General features: G+C 37.1%; 1 protein-coding gene across 1 annotated transcript in view; it reads right to left on the bottom strand.

Moving 5' to 3' along the window:
- The window catches only part of LOC306863585 (serine/threonine-protein kinase PRP4 homolog), a 60,516-nt gene that overhangs the window by 4,522 nt on the left and 32,360 nt on the right, over window positions 1-23,634 (bottom strand). The window contains exons 5-12 of the mRNA XM_079407008.1: window positions 4,491-4,572; window positions 3,469-3,679; window positions 3,229-3,302; window positions 3,054-3,141; window positions 2,814-2,961; window positions 1,008-1,145; window positions 266-419; window positions 83-197 (exon numbers count right to left, since the gene is read on the bottom strand). Coding sequence (XP_079263134.1) covers window positions 83-197; window positions 266-419; window positions 1,008-1,145; window positions 2,814-2,961; window positions 3,054-3,141; window positions 3,229-3,302; window positions 3,469-3,679; window positions 4,491-4,572 — 1,010 coding nt within the window. The remainder of the gene's footprint in view (window positions 1-82; window positions 198-265; window positions 420-1,007; window positions 1,146-2,813; window positions 2,962-3,053; window positions 3,142-3,228; window positions 3,303-3,468; window positions 3,680-4,490; window positions 4,573-23,634) is intronic.

The raw sequence follows: 23,634 nt of genomic DNA, 5'->3' as shown, positions 1-23,634 counted from the left end.
TGAAAAACCATCTGTGGAAACTAAAATATAATAACATGAATGTAGGTAAACCTGCTAATCACACAGCTACAATGCAACTTACCAATTTCAGGTGCCCTGTAGAATCTGCTGACTAGGTAGGGAGTGATTTCATTGTCAGCAACATGAGATGCAGAGCCGAAATCACAGAGTTTAAGAATGGTCTTTGATTCATTCACCTGCAGACAGAGAGAGTGAGTGAATGAATGAAGTCTCTTGAGTGAGCAGCCATACAGATGATGCTCACCAATATGTTGTCTGGTTTGATGTCAGCATGGAGGATGTTGCAGCGTTTCAGTAGTTTGAGGGCCAAAAAGAGCTGCTGACTGTAGGAACGAACTGCCTTGATGTGCAGCCCCACGTCTTTACCATACTTCTTAAGCACTTCCCGCAGATTCATACTGATAGAGACAAACACAGAGAAAAACAGCTGTGAATGACTGTATTTTGCATTATATTTGAGATAATTTTCAATGCATTTCATGTTAGTGACCACATTAACATTAATATTCATATTTGTTATATGATATTCATTTTGGAATTCGTTTGATAAGGCTGATCAGGGAAGCAGATCATATCAAGGCTCATTTCAGCCCCATTTCAAACAGGTGTACACTGTCAATTTCAACATTTTAAAACACTAAACATACACCTTTTCTAATGACATGAAAATGTTTTGATGCCCTATTCACAAAGAATGTAAAATTCTACATGTATATATCTATCAGGGATGCAAACTCATCACGGATGGAAAAGCGACAAGGTGTATGTCATTTATTCCTGTGATGGCAAAGCTGAATTTCCAGGAGCCATTACTCAAGTGATCCTCCAGAAATCTAATTCTAATATGTTGTTTTTCTAAATGTTGAAAATAGTCACACTGCTTAATAGTGAAAACTTATTTTTGCATCGGTATCAGCCAAAATATATACTGCATCCTTAGCAATTTTCTCAAACACATGCACACACAAGCAGCAGCCATGAAATACCTGAGAGGTTCAAACACCAAACAGAGATGCTGTTTGTGGTAAAAGTGTCTGAAGAGCCGCAAACAGTGAAATTTATCATCAGGATCTGCGTCATTCAGCTTCTTTAGAAATTCAAGCTCCTTCAGTCCTGTCTTCTGCCTGAAGACACAACAAACAAAACCATTGAATAAAAATGGCTTTCTCAGCCATGACTACCAAAAGAGTAGATATGGTGGTAACACTTAATAATAACGTTCAGTTGTAAGTCATTTATAAGTGATTAGTTAATGAACTAATTTACAAAACATTCATAAGCGATTAATAAGTGATATGCTGACAATGTGTGTATGTTTTGTTAATTCATTTACAAGTAATTAGTTAATGATGAACTAATCATTTACAAAACATGACTGTTCATAAATGATTAATACGTGTTATGTTAATATTTTTATCTGTTTTGCAGATTAAGTTATAAATCATTTTCAAGTGATTAGATGAACTAATTTACAAGACATGACTATACATTCACAAATGATTAAGTAATATGCTAAGGATTTACAAATCTGTCACAAGTTATCTTTAAAAAATAGCATCATGAAATAAGCAGATCCTTAGTAAATGGTTAATAGTTATGTTACTAGTTAATATATTATTAAATCACTTATAAATCATTGAAATGTCAACAATGTACTATTACCTCAAACAATCATTTACAAAGCTTTCTGCATCCCCTAATCTAAAGTGTAAACTACTCATCACTTGTAAATGTGTTACACATCATTTGTAGATCTTTCTTACCTGTTACAAATTATCTGTAGCTGTATACAAGGCATTTACAACACTTTCTGCATCCATTTTACAAACCTTCCGGTTACAGGTTGTGTGTGTGTGCGTAGGTAGGTAGGTAGGTAGGTAGGTATATATATATATATATATATATATATAAATAAATTTTTACGCACACACAACCGGAAACATAAGGTTTGTAAAACATTTACAATTGATGAGTAGTTTACACAACAGGTTTTAAATACTTTGTAGTGTGTACTGCAATGTAAGGGCTGACCGGTGAGGGTGTAGACAGATGTCTTCTCTGACACACATGGAGTATTTTAACTCTGTGCACCTAATGTGATCTTCAGTGGAGGGTAAAACTGGTTCATATTATCACTAGATCCCACACACTGTACACAGAACACAAGTCTTTGCTGATGAGAGAAAGGGTTTGACAAAACCCACTGGAATCCCATGACTGTAAGTCACTTACATGTTTATTCACTTGACAGCAAATAATTTATTATTCTTTAAAAAAAATAGTTTTAGCATAATTGCATTTTTGTACCTTTTAACAGACCAGTTTACAACTTTAACGAAACATACATTATATACAGATCATTTACTAATGATTCTTGATTAACAAATGTTTGGGAAAATAGTATAATGTTGACATTTCAATGATTTATAAGTGATTAATAATATTAACTAGTAATTTATTAACCATTTACTAAGCATCTGTTTGATTATTTCATGCTAATTTTTAAAGATAACAACAGATTTGTAAATCGTTAGCATATTACTTACTCATTTGTGAACGTAGTCATATTTTGTAAATTATTAGTTCGTCATTATCTAATCACTTGTAAATTATTTAAAACTTAATATACAAAACAGATAAAAATATTAACATATCACTTAATTTATGAACACAGTCTTGTTTTGTAAATTATTAGTTCATCGTTAACTAAACACTTATAAATGACTAACAACTGAACGTTATTATAAAGTGTTACCATCACGGTGACAGCCATTGTTTAGATGAGTACTTACATAAGCTCATTGTTTCGGATGATCTTGACTGCCACTTCCTGGCCGGCCCGGGCAGTGTCTCTAGCTCTGACTACATTACTGAACACACCCTGTCCAGTGTACCCATACACATCATATCGCTTGTCCAGTATCTCACCGATGTTCACACCTAAAAGGAGATGTTTTTAATTATTCATTTCTGCATTTAAAATGCATTGCCTTCAGGAAAGCAGCAAGACTTTGGATTTAAATAAGGCTTACGGTAGTATCCTTCTGCATCAGTCCAGTTATCCCTGAGATTGGGGTTCTCCTTAAAATCTTTACCAATAACAGCCCTCAGTCTGGCACTCTGTAATGGGAGTGACAAAGCAGTCAGATCTCTCAAAATAACCAATTGGTTTAATCTTAAAGCTTCAGAAAGACCAAATAAGCTTACATCAAAATCTGCAGCAAACATGTCATCTGACTCTGTGAACATGTCGGGTGCTGAGGGCTTCTTTGGGTTGGCTCCTGCATAAAAGACAACAAGAGTCAATCAATAGATTACAGATTGTTTGATGTGTCTTTATAGGAAAAAGACCATCCAGTTGGAACACATTAAAACTGCCCCACATTCCCTGAAAACTGTTCAAGCAAGAACCCTGCTAATAACCCAACTTATGCCAGAGTATAATACCTTCTTTCTCCTGAGCGATGAGGTTGTGCTTGGCCTTGATGCTGGCCTCAAAAGTGTTTACATTCTCCCGCTCATATTCCTTTACATCAGCTGCTACTCGTTCCAGGATGTCATCAGGGGAAGGTGAACGACTGCGGGTGCTGCTCTGAGGACTGCTGGGCTCTGATGCCATGGAGCCCATATTGCTGTCCTCATTTACCGCTTTATATTTCTATATCAATACAGAACAGAGTCTCATGGATGTATAATCTGATCATGTTCTCTTAAACCCTATTCGGACGGGATTAGTTTTACGGGGGTAGATGGGGTAATGTAATTTTACCAGAGGACGTCTGTAATATTAATGGCCGATTCACACGGGATTAGAAATCTCAGTAAAACTATCAGAAGTGGGAGGGGTAACTCGATTTACGCACCGCCGTCACCTGCCTGTCGTCACATGCGTTCCTGAATGTAAGTGCTCTTCATCGTTCTGTAACAGTAAAAATGCTTGAGGTGGTTTAGACAAGATGAGTGATGCGCTGAGTGATTGACAGGAGGCGTGCCTATGTAGAACTGCTGTGTGTGATATGAACTCACTGTCAGAGAGAGAGAGGAAGCGTAGTGTAACTGGTATTGTTTTATGTTTAAAAGAATTGAGGTTTGCCACTGACTTGTCCCTCTGCCTAGAACGCAACTGAAAGCTTCTTCAAGCGCCTCCATATTTGAAAAACTGCGGAAAATGACAGGAAATTACGGAATATTTACATATATTTTTACAGCTGGTCTATTCGCACGGGGTTAGTATTACCTGAGGTAATTTCTCTGAAACTTTTTACAGAAGGTAAAAGTTGCAGTAATCTTTACTGACATTGTCTGTAATGATTACTGAGTTGGCGCTTTCGGATGGGACTAAAAACGCTGAGAAGCTCTGGTAATATTTACTTTACCCCACCTCTCCATGTAAAACTAATCCCGTCCGAATAAGGCTTTAAAAGGAAGTAAGTTACAGTCTTTCAGAAAAATGTGCTATATTGTGTTACCTGGACAATGGCAAGTCGCTGTTGTCGTCGTTGCTCAATCAGAGCCTCTTCATCCTCCTCTTCAGCATCAAAGTCCTCCATCCTAAACACGTTCATTAAGGTGAATTTTAATAGAATGAAGAGACTCAAAAGACTCAATCACTTCTATGACAATATTATTGCCGTTAAATGCAGCTATATTCTCAAATAGGAGTGTTACAATACAAATATCAGTCAAATGATTTTATTACTACAGAAAAATATATTTTGCCATTAAACATGCACTAAAAGCTCTTACAGTCCTCAAACTTTTGAAAGTTTATCCTATTATAAAATTCACTTATGCTCGCCAAAGCTTAATTTTAAGCTTAAAAGCTTAAAAAAAAAGCCAAATTCTGACAATGACATACACTGTTTTCCATTAAAACAGTAATGTACTGTAGAAAACAATGCATTCTGGACAATATTCTGCACAGTAAGCAAGTGCCGTTAATTCACAGCCCATTTCCAACACTAATGTTTGTACTGTAGTACATAATGCATTGTGTTCCAGTCCATTTGAAGAAATAGCACAATGGCAGTGAATGGGTGTTTCACAGGAGTTTGAGTACAAGTCTATGTCTGTCCGTGTTCGTGGCACTCATGACATGAATGAGTGTAAAAAAACAGTAGAAAGAAAATTGAAATCGCTCATACAGTGAGTGTTTATAAGTGAATGATTAAAGGAAGAGGGTAAAATCCTGTCAATTCACTGTAAAACATAGCCTATTTGGCTATTTATCATTTATATATTATGTATATGTATTTGGCTATCTCGACTTGTGTTTCTTGGTGGCACTCATCCTGATTGTTTTGGCCATATACAGTTGTGTTCAAAATAATAGCAGTCCAACATCACTAACCAGATCAATCACTGTTTTTGGTAGAAATTATATTTCTACATGGAAAATATTTACTAGTAGGTGTGGTAGAGTAATAGAAAACCAACAGACCCAACAGTCATGACATGCATGCTGTTGATTCTGTGTAATTGAATCATTAATTGAAAAGGGTGGGTTCAAAATAATAGCAGTGTGGAGTTTAATTAGAGGTAAATCATTCTGTGAAAAAAATGGTTAAACAAGTGGCCCTTATTTAAGGACGAAGGCAACAAATGTTGCACTATGCATTTCTCTCAAAATCTGAGTAAAACGGGTTGTTCCAGACGTTGTACAAAAGAATAGCGTACTTTGATTAAAAAGTTGATTAGAGAGGGGAAAACACAGTATAAAGTGCAGAAAATTATAGGCTGCTCAGCTAAAATGACATCAAATGCTTTAAAATGGCAACCAAAACCAGAAAGATGTGGAAGAAAACGGAAAACTACCATTCACATGGATCGAAGAATAGCCAAAATGTCAAAGACTCAGCCAATGATCAGCTCCAGGGTGATCAAAAACTAAACTAAAATTAGAATGAGAATTAGCTTTATTGCCAGGTATGTTTACACATACGAGGAATTTGTTTTGGTGACAGAAGGTCCACAGTGCGACAGAATAACAGTGACAAGACAAGACACAGATAATAAAAATAATATACAAATATACAAAATAGACTATGTGCAAAATAGCACAAACAATATACAAAATAGACAATTTTGTACGTACAGGTATGTTAGGTGCAAGTTTGAAATGTAATAAGTATGTGTGTTAAACAAATAAATGTATGACGGTGTTGTGTGTTTCATGTTGGTTAAATGTTCAAATGTTCATGAGATGAACTGCCTGAGGGAAGAAACTGTTCCTGTGCCTGGCCGTTCTGGTGCTCAGAGCTCTGTAGAGTCGAACAGTTCAAAGAGGGAGTGTGCTGGATGTGAGATGTCCAGGGTGATTTTGCCAGCCCTTTTTCTCACTCTGGATAAGAACAGTTCCTGGAGACTGGGGAGGGTTGTACCAATGATTCGTTCAGCGGTCCGGACTACCCTCTGTAGTCTTCTGTGGTCAGATTTGGTAGCTGAGCTGAACTAGACAGTTATAGAAGTGCAGAGGACAGATTCAATGATGGCAGAGTAGAACTGTTACAGCAGCTGCTGGGCCTTTTTGACAATAGAGTCTATGTGAATGTCCCACTCTGCTGCCCAGGAATGACTCCACTGTTGTTACAGTGCTGTCCATGATGGTGAGTGGGGGTGCAGGGAGGTTGAATTCCATGATCATTTCCACGGTTTTGAGCGTGTTAGACTCCAGGTTGTAAAAACTGCACCAGACAGCCAGCTCTTTAAACTCCTGTCTGTAAGCAGACTTGTCACCGTCCTGAATGAGGCCAATGACTGTGGTGTACAGAGAGCAGAGTTCGTTTGGGCTGAAGGAGTGATGGGATGGTGGTGTTAAAAGCAGAGCGGAAGTCTACAAACACGATCCTCACATAAGACTGTCCAGATGCTGCAGGATGAAGTGCAGTCCCATGTTGACTGTATCATCGACAGACCTGTTTGCTCTGTAGGCAAACTGCAGGGGGTCCAGTAAGGGTCCAGTGGTGTCCTTCAGGTAAGCCAAAACCAAAACCTTGGTTCCTGACCAACGAGATTAACGTTATGGAGTGGCCAGCTCAATCTCCAGACCTTAATCCAATAGAAAACTTGTGGGGTGACATCAAAAATGCTGTTTCTAAGGCAAAACCAAGAAATGCAGAGGAATTGTGGTATGTAGTGCAATCGTCCTGTTCCTGTTCACAGGTGCCAGACTCCATGCAACACAGATGTGAAGCAGTTCTCAGAAACCGTGGCTATACAACTAAATGTTAGTTCGGTCATTCAAAAGGAAAGCTAAATCTCCAAACATTTTTTCTGTTTATACAGTAAATGTTTGACTTTATAAAGAAAATTGCAGACACTGCTATTTTTTTGAACAGCCTAATATTCATTTTTCTTCACTTTCTGTAAAGTAATAACAAATTTGCTAAATTTGATTTAGAATAGAATGTGCAATGTTCCCAATGCATTTGTGTGTATTGAAGTAAAAGTTATAAGGATTTTGAGCTTTACTCGCTTTTTTTAAACACACTGCTATTATTTAACAACTGTATAGTGCTCTTTGTTAGGAGAAAAATAAAAAAATAAAAATAACTGATCATGTTTTTAAATGATTAAATATTAAGCATGTATGAGCTTTATTTTAATCGTTTGCAACACTTTTTCTTACATATTCATGTTTTTAAACCTGCTTATTTTTGTCCATTTTGGGACTGCAAAAATAAATGAATGTTCACTTTTTAATTAGCCTATTACTGTTGCCTGTGTTTTACTGTAGTAATTCATGGTGATTTTTTTAGTTCACAACATACTGTTCCCTTTCTCACCCAGTGCTGGGTTGCCAAAATTACCCAAACTGGGTTGTTTTTAAAGCATAATTTAAAAGGCGCCAGAACTGCAACTGACAGAATGTGTGTTGTAGCATGATACTAAAATATTTCTTCAAAAGCAGATCGTGGAGATATTTTTATCGTCCACGATCAAAAATCGTCATATCGCACAACCCTGATTTCACAGTATTAATCTCATAGAATTACAGTACATTAGTGGCATATCTGCTGCCAGTATTTTACAATAAATTGAAAATGCGCTATTTTCACAGTAATTCACCATAAAGAAACAGGATATTATGAAAGCTGTAGAAGTAGATTGCATATTTTGGACTTGGTCTAGTCTCTTGTCGTTTCGATTTGCAATACTGATGTTTATAATTACTATTTGACTGATCATATGCCTGTCATTTTTAATGTTTTAAATGCCATGCAAACCGGTAGTGCCTCAGCCATCCAATGCTGCTGAATTTTCTGATGTATCTGTTCCTTAATTATGATTTGATTGTGTTCCCTCCTGCTTCTGTGGGCCTAGATCAGCTGTGGACAGTTTAATTCTGTTTAAATATTTTGGATTTGGTTGCTCCATACAAAGTTGGGAAACTTGAGCTCAATTCAGCACCACAACTCAACAATAGGGGTGTGACAATAAATCGATATGGCGATATATCGCGATCCTTCTCCATGCGATACGGGAATCGATATCTGACACCAAATATTGATATTTTCATTAATACAATAAGGCTCTCTAAATAGATTTCCCTGCTTCCAACGTCTAAAAATGCGTGGAAATCGCGGCCACACCTTTTCTAGCTTCTTTCCAAAGAATGCATCTACATTTGAAATAACGAGCCTGAGCATGCAAAAGACACGATGCGAACGGCAATTTTTTTCCTGCATGCCATATGTGCAGGGCACTAGGGCTGTCACGATTTGTCGATTTTAGTCGATTTTTAAAAATCGTCAACTTCAGTTTGCTCGCGTCGACTAACCGGCAAAACACCGGAAGTGGCGCATTTCACGGACGAGAATCCATAAAACACATTTTTTAACTATTTTCCAAGGCTGCATGATATATTAAACCCATTTAAAAATCATAATTAAGCATAATTGTGAATTCACAAATGCTATGATTTAATTAAATAATTATATGCGATGCAGTTCACACAGTATATGCTTTTTAATTATTTACATGCCTGTAGGTTAAGTTCGTGCGTCTCACAGCAGCTCCATTCACAGTAGCTCCACAGAAACTGTTTTCATTTACATGTGTGGAGCGTCTCAAACTCCATCTCTGCATGTTGTTGTGAGTTTGTGTTTATTATAATGTTCATCTGGGAACGCAACATGGACCATTTCATCAGATTTGTAAGGTAAATAATTTATAAATCTACACAAACACAGGAGAATACATCACGATTTCAAAATAAAAGCTCAATCCCTCACTCTTAGTTTACAAGGTTTGATGTCCACATATTCATGTAATTACAGCGGCTATAGCATTTCTGTCCTAAAGAAATGGCCAAATATTAAAGATTAAGTTTACGTTTGAATTAAATGGGGCTTGGTCAATATTAAACAGTAATGTATAAAAATAATCATCAGGCCGTCGGCGCCCCCTGCAGGCCTTTGTTGTAATGTGTAATCTACATTAGCTCTATTGTTTATAATACATTATGTATTTTAACAGTTTTGTTCAATAAAACCATGTGTTTCTTGCTTTTAATACTTTATTTGAACTAATTATTGAATCCTTGCTATTATATATGTATTTTAAGTCATTTTAAAAGCTAGTGTTCACTTAAATCCATTTTTATTACCACAAAAAATTATTATAATTATAGGGCCCTATGAAATACGTTTTATTTCCAAATTCATTTTTTATTTATTTTATTAATCAAAAAGCCTGTCTAATTAATTGAGTTGTACAGTTTTATCTGTACCCAATTCTGTTTTCCATTATTCCATTATCTCCAATTAATTGATTTTATATAAAAAAAAGTTCACCTAAATAAATTCTGGTAAATAATATTTCTGGTAAATACTCTTTTAAAAAGTGTTTTTTGATTATAATTTTATTATTAGTAGACTAGAACACGTGGATATGTTGTCTCTCTCACACTATAATACTGAAGTTTGATTTCAGTGATTTGGACTATGAGATGAACACTTGCTTCTTGCACTCTATGTTGCACTTCACTTTTACTTTAAAAAAGGATTTCATAGAAATTTGGATTTCATTTGGTTTAATAAAATATTTAAGTAAAATTGTTGATTTTTTGTGAGAAATTAACCATTTAGATTAATCGATTAATTAGTCGATAGATTAATCAAAATAAAAATAGTCGTTAGTGGCAGCCCTACAGGGCACCGTTTTTATGATGAGAGGAGAGGAAAAGCTGAGAAAGCATTTCAGGTAAATTTTGAAATGTACCAAAATTATTTATTTTATATATATATACACATATATATAATTGATAAGCAGTTAAATGTGTTGGTTTACACACAGAGAAAAGTGTAAGCTTTTAAGAAGTCCAAGAATAAAATTATTTACTTATGTAAAAAAATTTTAAAGAAAATTTTTTGCTGTTTATTATTAATTTAACAGTTTGGACTTGAATAAAGAAAGAAAACTTGCACAACCTTTTCACAGGCATTTTATTTTCATAGACAGATATCGTGATGTATCATTATATGATTGTCTAGCAATATATCGATTATCGCAGAATCGTGATATTATCGTTATCGTATCGTGAGGTACCCTGCGATTCCCACCCCTACTCAACAATCATATTCCATCTGTTAGGCGGGAATGCAAGGAGGCAGAATGGAAATGGAAGAATGATTCCGGTTTCTTTTCAAATTATGAGGCTACGTTTTTTTGGGGTATTGGTTTGCTGTGAGAACTTCTAAAGACAAACTATTCGGTGTTGACATCAGGTTGTGTTAGGAGTTTTGACCAGTTTGAGCAGGTATCATTGGCACATGTTAAGGACAAGGGCCGGATTTACCTCATTGTAAAATTGGCAAAATAATTTTTTGGGAACCCTTCTCTATCAGTATAGTAATCATCATTTTATTTTAAAGCTAGTAATGAAGGCTTTAGTTATTACAGAGAGAGAGCGAGAGAGAAAGATAGAGAGAGACAAGCATGTTTGAACCTGAATCTTTGCGTCTTTAAAAGTGCTTGGCAGCAGTGCTACCGATAGCAATTATGCAAGTTTAACTTCTTCAAAAACAGCAGTGTTACAACCCCCATGCTGAGAAATGTCATGCTTTTCAGTTGCAAAACATCTTTACTGATAAAGTCGTGTGGGCAGCGCAGGAGTGTTTCTGTATGCGCATTTGATCCACATGTGTTCAAGAAAAAGTAAAGGGAAGTGGTGTGTGGCCAAGTATGGTGACCCATACTCGGAATTTGTGCTCTGTATTTAACCCATCCAAGCGTACACACAGTAGTGAACATACACCCGGAGCAGTGGGCAGCCATTGTTGCGGCACTCGGGGAGCAGTTGGGGGTTCAGTGCCTTGCTCAAGGGTCTCACCTCAGTCGTGGTATTGAGGGTGGAGAGAGTGTTGGTTATTCACTCCCCCCACCTACAAACCCTGCCGGACCTGAGACTCGAACCCACGACCTTCAGGTTACAAGTCCAACTCTCTATCCATTAGGCCACGACTGCCCCGTGCAGTGAGACTGCGAGTTTATACTGAATGTGTGTGTGTTTGTATGAGAAAGAGTTGGATAAAGATTTAATTTGTACTAGGGCTGGGCGATAATTCGATAACGATAATTATCGTGATATAATTCTCCTCGATAAAACGATATGAAGAGTTCAATAAATGTTCGATATAATGTTTACGCGCCGAAAGCGGAACGAAACCGTGTGACTCATTTGAATCGCGCCACACGGACCGTTTATCCGCTTGGATCAAAGCCAAACTGCCGCGCAGCTCACTAAAGCAGATGCGTTTACTCGCTGATGAGATGGTCACGCGAGCACTAAACAGCACTGTGGGATCCAGTGTGAAGTGCTTGCATTCAGCGGTGAACACAAACGACTCTGATTTAAACTAGTTTAAAGCCAAACAGGAGAAGCACTGTGTGCAACAAGACAGTCAGAAGGCTTTTCAATCTACACATCGCCATCATTTACCATGGATTTACTGTAGTAACACTCACTGCACCATGGTATTGTGGCAGAAATGTGGGATATTCTCATTTAATTTTATTACAGGAGTAAATGGTATATAATTATAGTATATTTATTTGTGATTAAGCTATAGCATGTGTACATTTATACTGAATGTTTTTTGGCTACTGTTTTTCATACAAATAGGCTACCTAAAAACCATATAGTTATATTTTTACCATGGCATTGAGGTGCTAGAAAACAAGATGGCGCCGCTTTGTTCGGACGCCGTCCAGATCACTCCACTAAGATTGTGTTTTTATCTACTTTTTAGGGGTTCGTGCACGTAGTGCAGAAACCCTATTGTATTTGTTAAGATTTTTATTATTATTAGGGGTTCGTGCACGTAGTGCAGAAACCCTATTGTATTTGTTAAGATTTTTATTATTATTAGGGGTTCGTGCACGTAGTGCAGAAACCCTATTGTATTTGTTAGGATTTTTATTATTATTATTAGGGGTTCGTGCACGTAGTGCAGAAACCCTATTGTATTTGTTAAGATTTTTATTATTATTATTATTATTATTCTGCCTTAAAACGAATCGTGCAGCCCAAACCGTAAGGGCTAGAGAGCTGAAACTTGGTCAGAAGGTAGTAGTCTTGCTCGCTACTCAGATACAAAGAATCGGCCAAATCGGCCAAACGGGGGCGCTACAGCGCAAAAACCTAAAATTTCAGACATTTTTGGCCCACAGTCGTAAACCGTGTGTCGTAGACTCAAAAACTTTACATCGTTGCAATCCTTGGGTTAGCCCGAACAAAAGTGGAGTCCGAAATTTTTGAGCTGCGACGCTTCCTTCTTGCCCTAAAATTGACCTATATCCCAGACCTACTTTTGCGAACTAGTCCTAGGTTTTTCGCCTGATCGGAACCAAACCAGTGCAGAAATATTCTGTGGACACTGAATATCAATAATTATCAAAAAAAAGTTGCAATTTTGATTTTCGGGCGATACAGTACTCCAATTAGCGTCTATGCTAACGTTAGCCAAATGTTGTTGGAAGTATAGCTCTGGAACGGAATGAGCTATATTCACCAAACTCGGTACAAGTATGTACGAGCTCAATCTTTGGTCAAATAAAAAAAATTGCGAAGCTCTGCCACTTAGGGGCGCTATAAGACAGAAAAAACATATAAATGGTTATAACTAGGCAACCGTTGGTCCGATCGGCTTCAAAATTGGTATGCAGCATCTTGGTCCAAAGGGGCACAAGTGTATATGAGGACATTCACGTATCTCAAAAAACATGGCCGCCATTGGCCAAAACATTTCAAGCACCAATTAGACAAGGTTAACGGAGGTCGATCGGAACAAAACTCGGTGGGCATGTTCGACTCATGGCCCTAAAGGTCTGTAAGAATTTTGAAAGAAATCGGCCACAAGTTGGCGCTAACGAGATTTTTGGCTCTGTAATCACGTGGTGTTTTACATATCCACACATAATGCATATCATCTGATAGATCTCCTCATAATGAACAACTTTTCCTCTTGGACCAAAGCTGTTAATCAAATCGTTCATTAATTATTCAGAAATATGTCTAAAACCTACTTTTGCGAACTAGTCTCTGGTTTTTCACTCAATTTCGATCAAACCACTGCAGTAATAATCTCTGGACTCTCTAGATCAATAGTTATCGAAAAAATGTTGAATTTTGTCCTTTGGTTAGCCATAATTGGCTAATTTCAAAAAAGAGGTGTGGCCACACATACCCAACAGCCTATAAAACCTAAACGAAAACTTGAAACTTTACGAAAGTTGGTGAAAACATGTGTCACATGACTGTGAACAAGCAAGAAAAGTTTCATCAAGATCGGACCATAGGTGGCGCTATAACAGTCAGAAAAGCCATCAAAAACACAATATTTCAACTGTACATGAAATTAACTGTAAAAAAAACATCTTAGATATTCACAAATACATAAGTCATTCATATCACATGATAGATCTCATCATTCTGAACAACTTTGTCTCTAGGATCATTTCTGTCAATCAAACTGTTATTTAATTATTTGCAATTAGGTTTAAAACCTACTTTGGTGAACTAGTCGTAGGTTTTTCACCCAATCGCAACCAAACTACTGCCGAAATGTTCTCTGTCTAGGGCTTATTAATAATTATCAAAAAAATCTTTGAAACGTCCACTCATTTTTGTAATGGGGCCCAAAAACATTTAAAAGTCGAGGACCTATTTTACGAAAAATGCTATAACTCGTGAACGAAATGAGATATCTTCACCAAACTTGGTACATATATATAGCAATAGGAACTTTGGTCAAAAAACAAAAAATACCACTGATCTGCCACTTGGTGGCGCTATAAGATCGAAAAAACTGTAACTGGGTAACCGTTGGTCCGATCGACTTGAAACTTGGTACGCAGTGTCTTTGTCCGACGTGGCTGAAATATCTATGAGGACATTCGCGTATCTCAAAAAACATGGCCGCCATCGGCCATTAAAATTTGAGCACTTATTAGACAAGGTTAACGGAGGTCGATCGGAACGAAACTCGGTGGGCATGTTTGACTCATGACCCCAAAGGTCTGTAAGAATTTTGAAAGAAATCGGCCACAAGTTGGCGCTAACGAGATTTTTGGCCTAGTGATCACGTGGTGTTTTACATATCCACAAATAATGCATATCATATGATAGATCTCCTCATTCCGAACAACTTTGCCTCTTGGACCAAAGATGTCAATCAAATCGTTCATTAATTATTCAGAAATATGTCTAAAACCTACTTTTGCGAACTAGTCTCTGGTTTTTTGGTCAATCTCGATCAAACCACTGCAGTAATAATCTCTGGACTCTCTAGATCAATAGTTATCGAACAAATGTTGAATTTTGTCCTTTGGTTAGCTATAATTGGCTCATTTAAAAAAGGACAAGTGGCCACAAAAACCCAACAGCCTATAAAACTTAAACAAAAACTTGAAACTTTACGAAAGTAGGTGAAAACATGTGACACATGACCGTTAACAAGCATGAAAAGTTTCATGGAGATCGGACCATAGGTGGTGCTTTAACAGTGAAAAGGGGCTTCTGAAACAGCATTTCTAAGGGAAATGACCTCAAATTGCAATAAAATATTAATAACATTCACTTATACACTAGATCTTCATATCATCTGATAGATCTCCTCATTCTGAACAACTTTGCCTCTTGGACTAATGCTGTCAATCAAATCGTTCATTAATTATTTACAAATGTGTTAAAAACCTACTTTTGCTAACTTGTCTCTGTTTTTTTGCTCAATCTCGATCAAACCACAGCAGTGATGTTCTCTGGAGTCTCTAGATCAATAATTATCACAAAATTTATAAGTTAAGAGAGACTGGGCCAAAAATAACACTATAATAGTTATAAAGCTTAAAAACACAGTGTTGTATGAAAAATTGGCTTTTATAACCACTAGATGGCAGCGGAAGACCACTAATGGCCTTATTAAGCTGTAAAACAGCACTGTTCTATGGCTACTGAAGAATTCATGATAAAACATTATAAAATCACTGTTATAACATTTTAAACCTCATTGAGTCAAAGTTTACCATTTTGTTCATACAGACATATCAGTTTTTATAATTTTGCCAGGTTTTTATTACAGTGAAACCTGAAAATGAGATCTAAACTCTTAAAAAGTGAATAAGTGCAATAGGCTTTGTTACCTATCACTTATTTCAAATATCTGCATCTGCAACAAAATGTGTGTGCATGTATGTCCGTGTATGAGTGTTTCTGTGTGTGTGTGTATACAAGTGTGTTTGTGTGTGTGTGTGTGTGTGTGTGTGTGTGTGTGTGTTTGTGTGTGTGTGTGTGTGTGTGTGTATGTGTGTGTAAGCAGGCTTTATGATTGTTATTGTCATGGTTTGACCATTTAATTTCTATGTGTGTGTGCATGTGTGTTTTTGTGTGTATGTAAATATGCTTATAGAGTATTAATAGGCTAGTTTAATAATTTTGAGATTGATATTATTTTGAAAAACATGCTTTTGTCAACTAGCTTTCAGTTTTTAACTCAAAATCAATCAAATCATTTCAGTACTGTTCTCTAGACTCTCTGGATCAATAATTATCAAAACATTTTGATAATTTAAGAGAGACTGGGCCAAAAATAACACTATAATAGTTATAAAGCTTAAAAACACAGTGTTGTATGAGAAATTGGCTTTTATAACCACTAGATGGCAGCGTAAGACCACTAATGGGCTTATTAAACTCTTAAACAGTACTGTTTATATCTTGCTTATGGAGATGTTATAAAATCACTGTTATAACATTTTAAACCTCATTGAGTCAAAGTTTACCATTTTGTTCATACAGACATATCAGTTTTTATAATTTTGCCAGATTATGATTACAGTGGAACCTGAAAATGACATCTAAACTCTTAAAAAGCGAATAGGTGCAATAATCTTTGTTACCTATCACTTATTTCAAATATCTGCAACAAAATGTGTGTGCATGTATGTCCGTGTATGAGTGTTTCTGTGTGTGTTTGTATGTGTGAGTGTGTGTGTAAGCAGGCTTAATAATTATTACTGTGACCGTTTGACCATTTCATTTAAATGTGTGTGTGTGTGTGTGAATATGTTCATAGAGTATTAATAGGCCAGTTTAATCATTTAATTTCACTGTGTGTGCATGAGTGTTGTGTGTCTGTGAGCCTGCTCTCCATTCTGGATGTTTTTAACTGTCAGCCATACATCCAGGTTGGCCAACCTTAAAGGGCGTCAATTTCACGAACCCCGGTTAATCGCTGCTTGCAGCTATATTTATTATTATTATTATTATTATTATTATTATTCTGCCTTAAAACGAATCGTGCAGCCCAAACCGTAAGGGCTAGAGAGCTGAAACTTGGTCAGAAGGTAGTAGTCTTGCTCGCTACTCAGATACAAAGAATCGGCCAAATCGGCCAAACGGGGGCGCTACAGCGCAAAAACCTAAAATTTCAGACATTTTTGGCCCACAGTCGTAAACCGTGTGTCGTAGACTCAAAAACTTTACATCGTTGCAATCCTTGGGTTAGCCCGAACAAAAGTGGAGTCCGAAATTTTTGAGCTGCGACGCTTCCTTCTTGCCCTAAAATTGACCTATATCCCAGACCTACTTTTGCGAACTAGTCCTAGGTTTTTCGCCCGATCGGAACCAAACCAGTGCAGAAATATTCTGTGGACACTGAATATCAATAATTATCAAAAAAAAGTTGAAATTTTGATTTTCGGGCGATACAGTACTCCAATTAGCGTCTATGCTAACGTTAGCCAAATGTTGTTGGAAGTATAGCTCTGGAACGGAATGAGCTATATTCACCAAACTCGGTACAAGTATGTACGAGCTCAATCTTTGGTCAAATAAAAAAAATTGCGAAGCTCTGCCACTTAGGGGCGCTATAAGACAGAAAAAACATATAAATGGTTATAACTAGGCAACCGTTGGTCCGATCGGCTTCAAAATTGGTATGCAGCATCTTGGTCCAAAGGGGCACAAGTGTATATGAGGACATTCACGTATCTCAAAAAACATGGCCGCCATTGGCCAAAACATTTCAAGCACCAATTAGACAAGGTTAACGGAGGTCGATCGGAACAAAACTCGGTGGGCATGTTCGACTCATGGCCCTAAAGGTCTGTAAGAATTTTGAAAGAAATCGGCCACAAGTTGGCGCTAACGAGATTTTTGCCTCTGTAATCACGTGGTGTTTTACATATCCACACATAATGCATATCATCTGATAGATCTCCTCATAATGAACAACTTTTCCTCTTGGACCAAAGATGTCAATCAAATCGTTCATTAATTATTCAGAAATATGTCTAAAACCTACTTTTGCGAACTAGTCTCTGGTTTTTTGGTCAATTTCGATCAAACCAATGCAGTAATAATCTCTGGACTCTCTAGATCAATAATTATCGAAAACATGTTGAATTTTGTCCTTTGGTTAGCCATAATTGGCTAATTTCAAAAAAGAGGCGTGGCCACACATACCCAACAGCCTATAAAACCTAAACGAAAACTTGAAACTTTACGAAAGTTGGTGAAAACATGTGTCACATGACTGTGAACAAGCAAGAAAAGTTTCATCAAAATCGGACCATAGGTGGCGCTATAACAGTCAGAAAAGCCATCAAAAATACAATATTTCAACTGTACATGAAATTAACTGTAAAAAAAACATCTTAGATATTCACAAATACATAAGTCATTCATATCACATGATAGATCTCATCCTTCTGAACAACTTTGTCTCTAGAATCATTTCTGTCAATCAAACTGTTATTTAACTATTCACAATTAGGTTTAAAACCTACTTTGGTGAACTAGTCGTAGGTTTTTCACCCAATCGCAACCAAACTACTGCCGAAATGTTCTCTGTCCAGGGCTTATTAATAATTATCAAAAAAATCTTTGAAATGTCCACTCATTTTTGTAATGGGGCCCAAAAACGTTTAAAAGTCGAGGACCTATTTTACGAAAAATGCTATAACTCGTGAACGAAATGAGATATCTTCACCAAACTTGGTACATATATATAGCAATAGGAACTTTGGTCAAAAAACAAAAAATACCACTGATCTGCCACTTGGTGGCGCTATAAGATCGAAAAAACTGTAACTGGGTAACCGTTAGTCCGATCGACTTGAAACTTGGTATGCAATGTCTTTGTCCGACGTGGCTGAAATATCTATGAGGACATTCGCGTATCTCAAAAAAACATGGCCGTCAACGGCCATTAAAATTTGAGCACTTATTAGACAAGGTTAACGGAGGTCGATCGGAATGAAACTCGGTGGGCATGTTCGACTCATGGCCCTAAAGGTCTGTAAGAATTTTGAAAGAAATCGGCCACAAGTTGGCGCTAACGAGATTTTTGGCCTAGTGATCACGTGGTGTTTTACATATCCACACATAATGCATATCATCTGATAGATCTCCTCATAATGAACAACTTTTCCTCTTGGACCAAAGATGTCAATCAAATCGTTCATTAATTATTCAGAAATATGTCTAAAACCTACTTTTGCGAACTAGTCTCTGGTTTTTTGGTCAATCTCGATCAAACCACTGCAGTAATAATCTCTGGACTCTCTAGATCAATAGTTATCGAAAAAATGTTGAATTTTGTCCTTTGGTTAGCTATAATTGGCTCATTTAAAAAAGGACACGTGGCCACAAAAACCCAACAGCCTATAAAACGTAAACAAAAACTTGAAACTTTACCAAAGTTGGTGAAAACATGTGACACATGACCGTTAACAAGCATGAAAAGTTTCATGGAGATCGGACCATAGGTGGTGCTTTAACAGTGAAAAAGGGCTTCTGAAACAGTATTTCTAAGGGAAATGACCTCAAATTGCAATAAAATATTAATAACATTCACTTATACACTACATCTTCATATCATCTGATAGATACCCTCATTCTGAACAACTTTGCCTCTTGGACTAATGCTGTCAATCAAATCGTTCATTAATTATTTACAAATGTGTTAGAAACCTACTTTTGCTAACTTGTCTCTGTTTTTTTGCTCAATCTCGATCAAACCACAGCAGTGATGTTCTCTGGAGTCTCTGGATCAATAATTATCAAAAAATGTTATAAGTTAAGAGAGACTGGGCCAAAAATAACACTATAATAGTTATAAAGCTTAAAAACACAGTGTTGTATGAGAAATTGGCATTTATAACCACTAGATGGCAGCGGAAGACCACTAATGGCCTTATTAAGCTGTAAAACAGCACTGTTCAATGGCTACTGAAGGATTCAAGTTAAAACATTATAAAATCACTGTTATAACATTTTAAACCTCATTGAGTCAAAGTTTACCATTTTGTTCATACAGACATATCAGCTTTTATAATTTTGCCAGATTATGATTACAGTGGAACCTGAAAATGACATCTAAACTCTTAAAAACTGAATAAGTGCAATAGGCTTTGTTACCTATCACTTATTTCAAATATCTGCATCTGCAACAAAATGTGTGTGCATGTATGTCTGTGTATGAGTGTTTCTGTGTGTGTTTGTGTATGTGTTTGTGTGTGTGTGTGTGTGTGTGTGTATACAAGTGTGTTTGTGTGTGTGAGTGTTTGTGTTTGTGTGTGTGTGTGTGTGTGTGTGTATACAAGTGTGTTTGTGTGTGTGAGTGTTTGTGTTTGTGTGTGTGTGTGTGTGTGTGTATACAAGTGTGTTTGTGTGTGTGAGTGTTTGTGTTTGTGTGTGTGTGTGTGTGTGTGTGTGTAAGCAGGCTTTATGATTGTTATTGTGATGGTTTGACCATTTAATTTCAGTGTGTGTGCATGAGTGTTGTGTGTCTGTGAGCCTGCTCTCCATTCTGGATGTTTTTAACTGTCAGCCATACATCCAGGTTGACCAAGACCACCTTAAAGGGTGTCAATTTCACGAACCCCGGTTAATCGCTGCTTGCAGCTATATTGGTAATTATAATTGCCCATTTTTTTTTTTTTTCTGCCCTAAAACGAATCGTGCAGCCCAAACCGTAAGGCCTAGAGACTTGAAACTCGGACAGATCGTAGAGCTCAATTTGGGGAGAACGTATCAAAGTCTCAGCCCAATCGGCCAAACGGGGGCGCTACAGCGCAAAAACCTAAAATTTCAGACATTTTTGGCCCACAGTCGTAAACCGTGTGTCGTAGACTCAAAAACTTTACATCGTTGCAATCCTTGGGTTAGCCCGAACAAAAGTGGAGTCCGAAATTTTTGAGCTACGACGCTTCCTTCTTGCCCTAAAATTGACCTAAATCCCAGACCTACTTTTGCGAACTAGTCCTAGGTTTTTCGCCCGATCGGAACCAAACCAGTGCAAAAATATTCTATGGACACTGAATATCAATAATTATCAAAAAAAAGTTGAAATTTCGATTTTCGACCGAAACGGTACATCAATTAGCGTCTATGCTAACATTAGCCAAATGTTATTGGAAGTATAACTCTGGAACGGAATGAGCTATATTCACCAAACTTGGTACACGTATGTACGAGCTCAATCTTTGGTCAAATAAAAAAAATTGCGCAGCTCTGCCACTTAGGGGCGCTATAAGACAGAAAAAACTTGTAAATGGCTATAACTAGGCAATCGTTGCTCTGATCGACTTCAAAATTGGTATGCAGCGTCTTCGTCTGAAGGGGCACAAGCATCTATGAGGACAATGGTGTATCTAAAAAAACATGGCCGCCATTGGCCAAATAATTTAAGCACCTATTAAACAAGGTTAACGGAGGTCAATCAGAACGAGACTCGGTGGGCATGTTCGACTCATGGCCCTAAAGGTCTGTAAAAATTTTGAAAGAAATCGGCCACTAGTTGGCGCTAACGAGATTTTTTTGGCTCTGTAATCACGTGGTGTTTTACATATGCACACAATATGCACATCGTTTGATAGATCTCCTCACAATGAGCAACTTTGCCTCTAAAACCATTGCTGTCAATCAAATCGTTCATTAATTATTTAGAAATATGTTAAAAACCTACTTTTGCGAACTAGTCCCTGGTTTTTCCCTCAATCTCAATCAAACCACTGCGGTAATAATCTCTGGACTCCCTAGATCAATAATTATCGAAAAAAAGTTTAATTTTGTCTTTTGGTTAGCAATAAATGGCTCATTTAAAAAGGAGGCGTGCCCACACATACCCAAACTCCTATAAAACCTAAACGAAAACTTGAAACTTTACGAAAGTTGGTGAAAACATGTCTCATATGACTCTTAACAAGCATGACAAGTTTCATGGAGATCGGACCATAGGTGGTGCTATAACAGTGAAAAAGGCTTCTGAAACAGTATTTCTAAGGGAAATTAAATCTAATTGCAATAAAATGTTAATAATATTCACTTATTTACTACATCTTCATATTATATGATAGATCTCCTCATTCTGAACAACTTTGCCTCTTGGACTAATGCTGTCAATCAAATTGTTCATTAATAATTAATAAATGTGTTAAAAACCTACTTTTGCGAACTAATCTCTGTTTTTTTGCTCAATCTCGATCAAACCACAGCAGTGATATTCTCTGGAGTCTCTAGATCTATAATTATCAAAAACATGTTGAATTTTGTCCTCTGGTTAGCTATAATGCGTCATTTAGAAAAGGGGCTTTGCCACATATACCCAAAAACTTATGAAGCCTAAACGAAAACTCAAAATATGTTGATAACGTATGTCAGATGACTCTTAACAAGCAGTGTTTCAGTGTGTGTGCATGAGTGTTGTGTGTCTGTGAGCCTGCTCTCCATTTTGGATGTTTTTAACTGTCAGCCATAAATCCGGGTTGGCCAACCTTAAAGGGCGTCAATTACACGAACCCCGGTTAATCGCTGCTTGCAGCTATATTTATTATTATTATTATTATTATTCTGCCTTAAAACGAATCGTGCAGCCCAAACCGTAAGGGCTAGAGAGCTGAAACTTGGTCAGAAGGTAGTAGTCTTGCTCGCTACTCAGATACAAAGAATCGGCCAAATCGGCCAAACGGGGGCGCTACAGCGCAAAAACCTAAAATTTCAGACATTTTTGGCCCACAGTCGTAAACCGTGTGTCGTAGACTCAAAAACTTTACATCGTTGCAATCCTTGGGTTAGCCCGAACAAAAGTGGAGTCCGAAATTTTTGAGCTGCGACGCTTCCTTCTTGCCCTAAAATTGACCTATATCCCAGACCTACTTTTGCGAACTAGTCCTAGGTTTTTCGCCTGATCGGAACCAAACCAGTGCAGAAATATTCTGTGGACACTGAATATCAATAATTATCAAAAAAAAGTTGCAATTTTGATTTTCGGGCGATACAGTACTCCAATTAGCGTCTATGCTAACGTTAGCCAAATGTTGTTGGAAGTATAGCTCTGGAACGGAATGAGCTATATTCACCAAACTCGGTACAAGTATGTACGAGCTCAATCTTTGGTCAAATAAAAAAAATTGCGAAGCTCTGCCACTTAGGGGCGCTATAAGACAGAAAAAACATATAAATGGTTATAACTAGGCAACCGTTGGTCCGATCGGCTTCAAAATTGGTATGCAGCATCTTGGTCCAAAGGGGCACAAGTGTATATGAGGACATTCACGTATCTCAAAAAACATGGCCGCCATTGGCCAAAACATTTCAAGCACCAATTAAACAAGGTTAACGGAGGTCGATCGGAACAAAACTCGGTGGGCATGTTCGACTCATGGCCCTAAAGGTCTGTAAGAATTTTGAAAGAAATCGGCCACAAGTTGGCGCTAACGAGATTTTTGGCTCTGTAATCACGTGGTGTTTTACATATCCACACATAATGCATATCATCTGATAGATCTCCTCATAATGAACAACTTTTCCTCTTGGACCAAAGCTGTCAATCAAATCGTTCATTAATTATTCAGGAATGTGTGTAAAACCTACTTTTGCGAACTAGTCTCTGGTTTTTTGCTCAATTTTGATCAAACCACTGCAGTAATAATCTCTGGACTCTCTAGATCAATAATTATCGAAAACATGTTGAATTTTGTCCTTTGGTTAGCCATAATTGGCTAATTTCAAAAAAGAGGCGTGGCCACACAAACCCAACAGCCTATAAAACCTAAACGAAAACTTGAAACTTTACGAAAGTTGGTGAAAACATGCGTCACATGACTGTG

Source organism: Barbus barbus, assembly GCF_936440315.1.
Source record: "Barbus barbus genome assembly, chromosome: 44".
NCBI classification, from domain to species: domain Eukaryota; kingdom Metazoa; phylum Chordata; class Actinopteri; order Cypriniformes; family Cyprinidae; genus Barbus; species Barbus barbus.
Note: the sequence above shows the minus strand (reverse complement) of the source record. Positions and strands in the feature narration are given on the sequence as shown.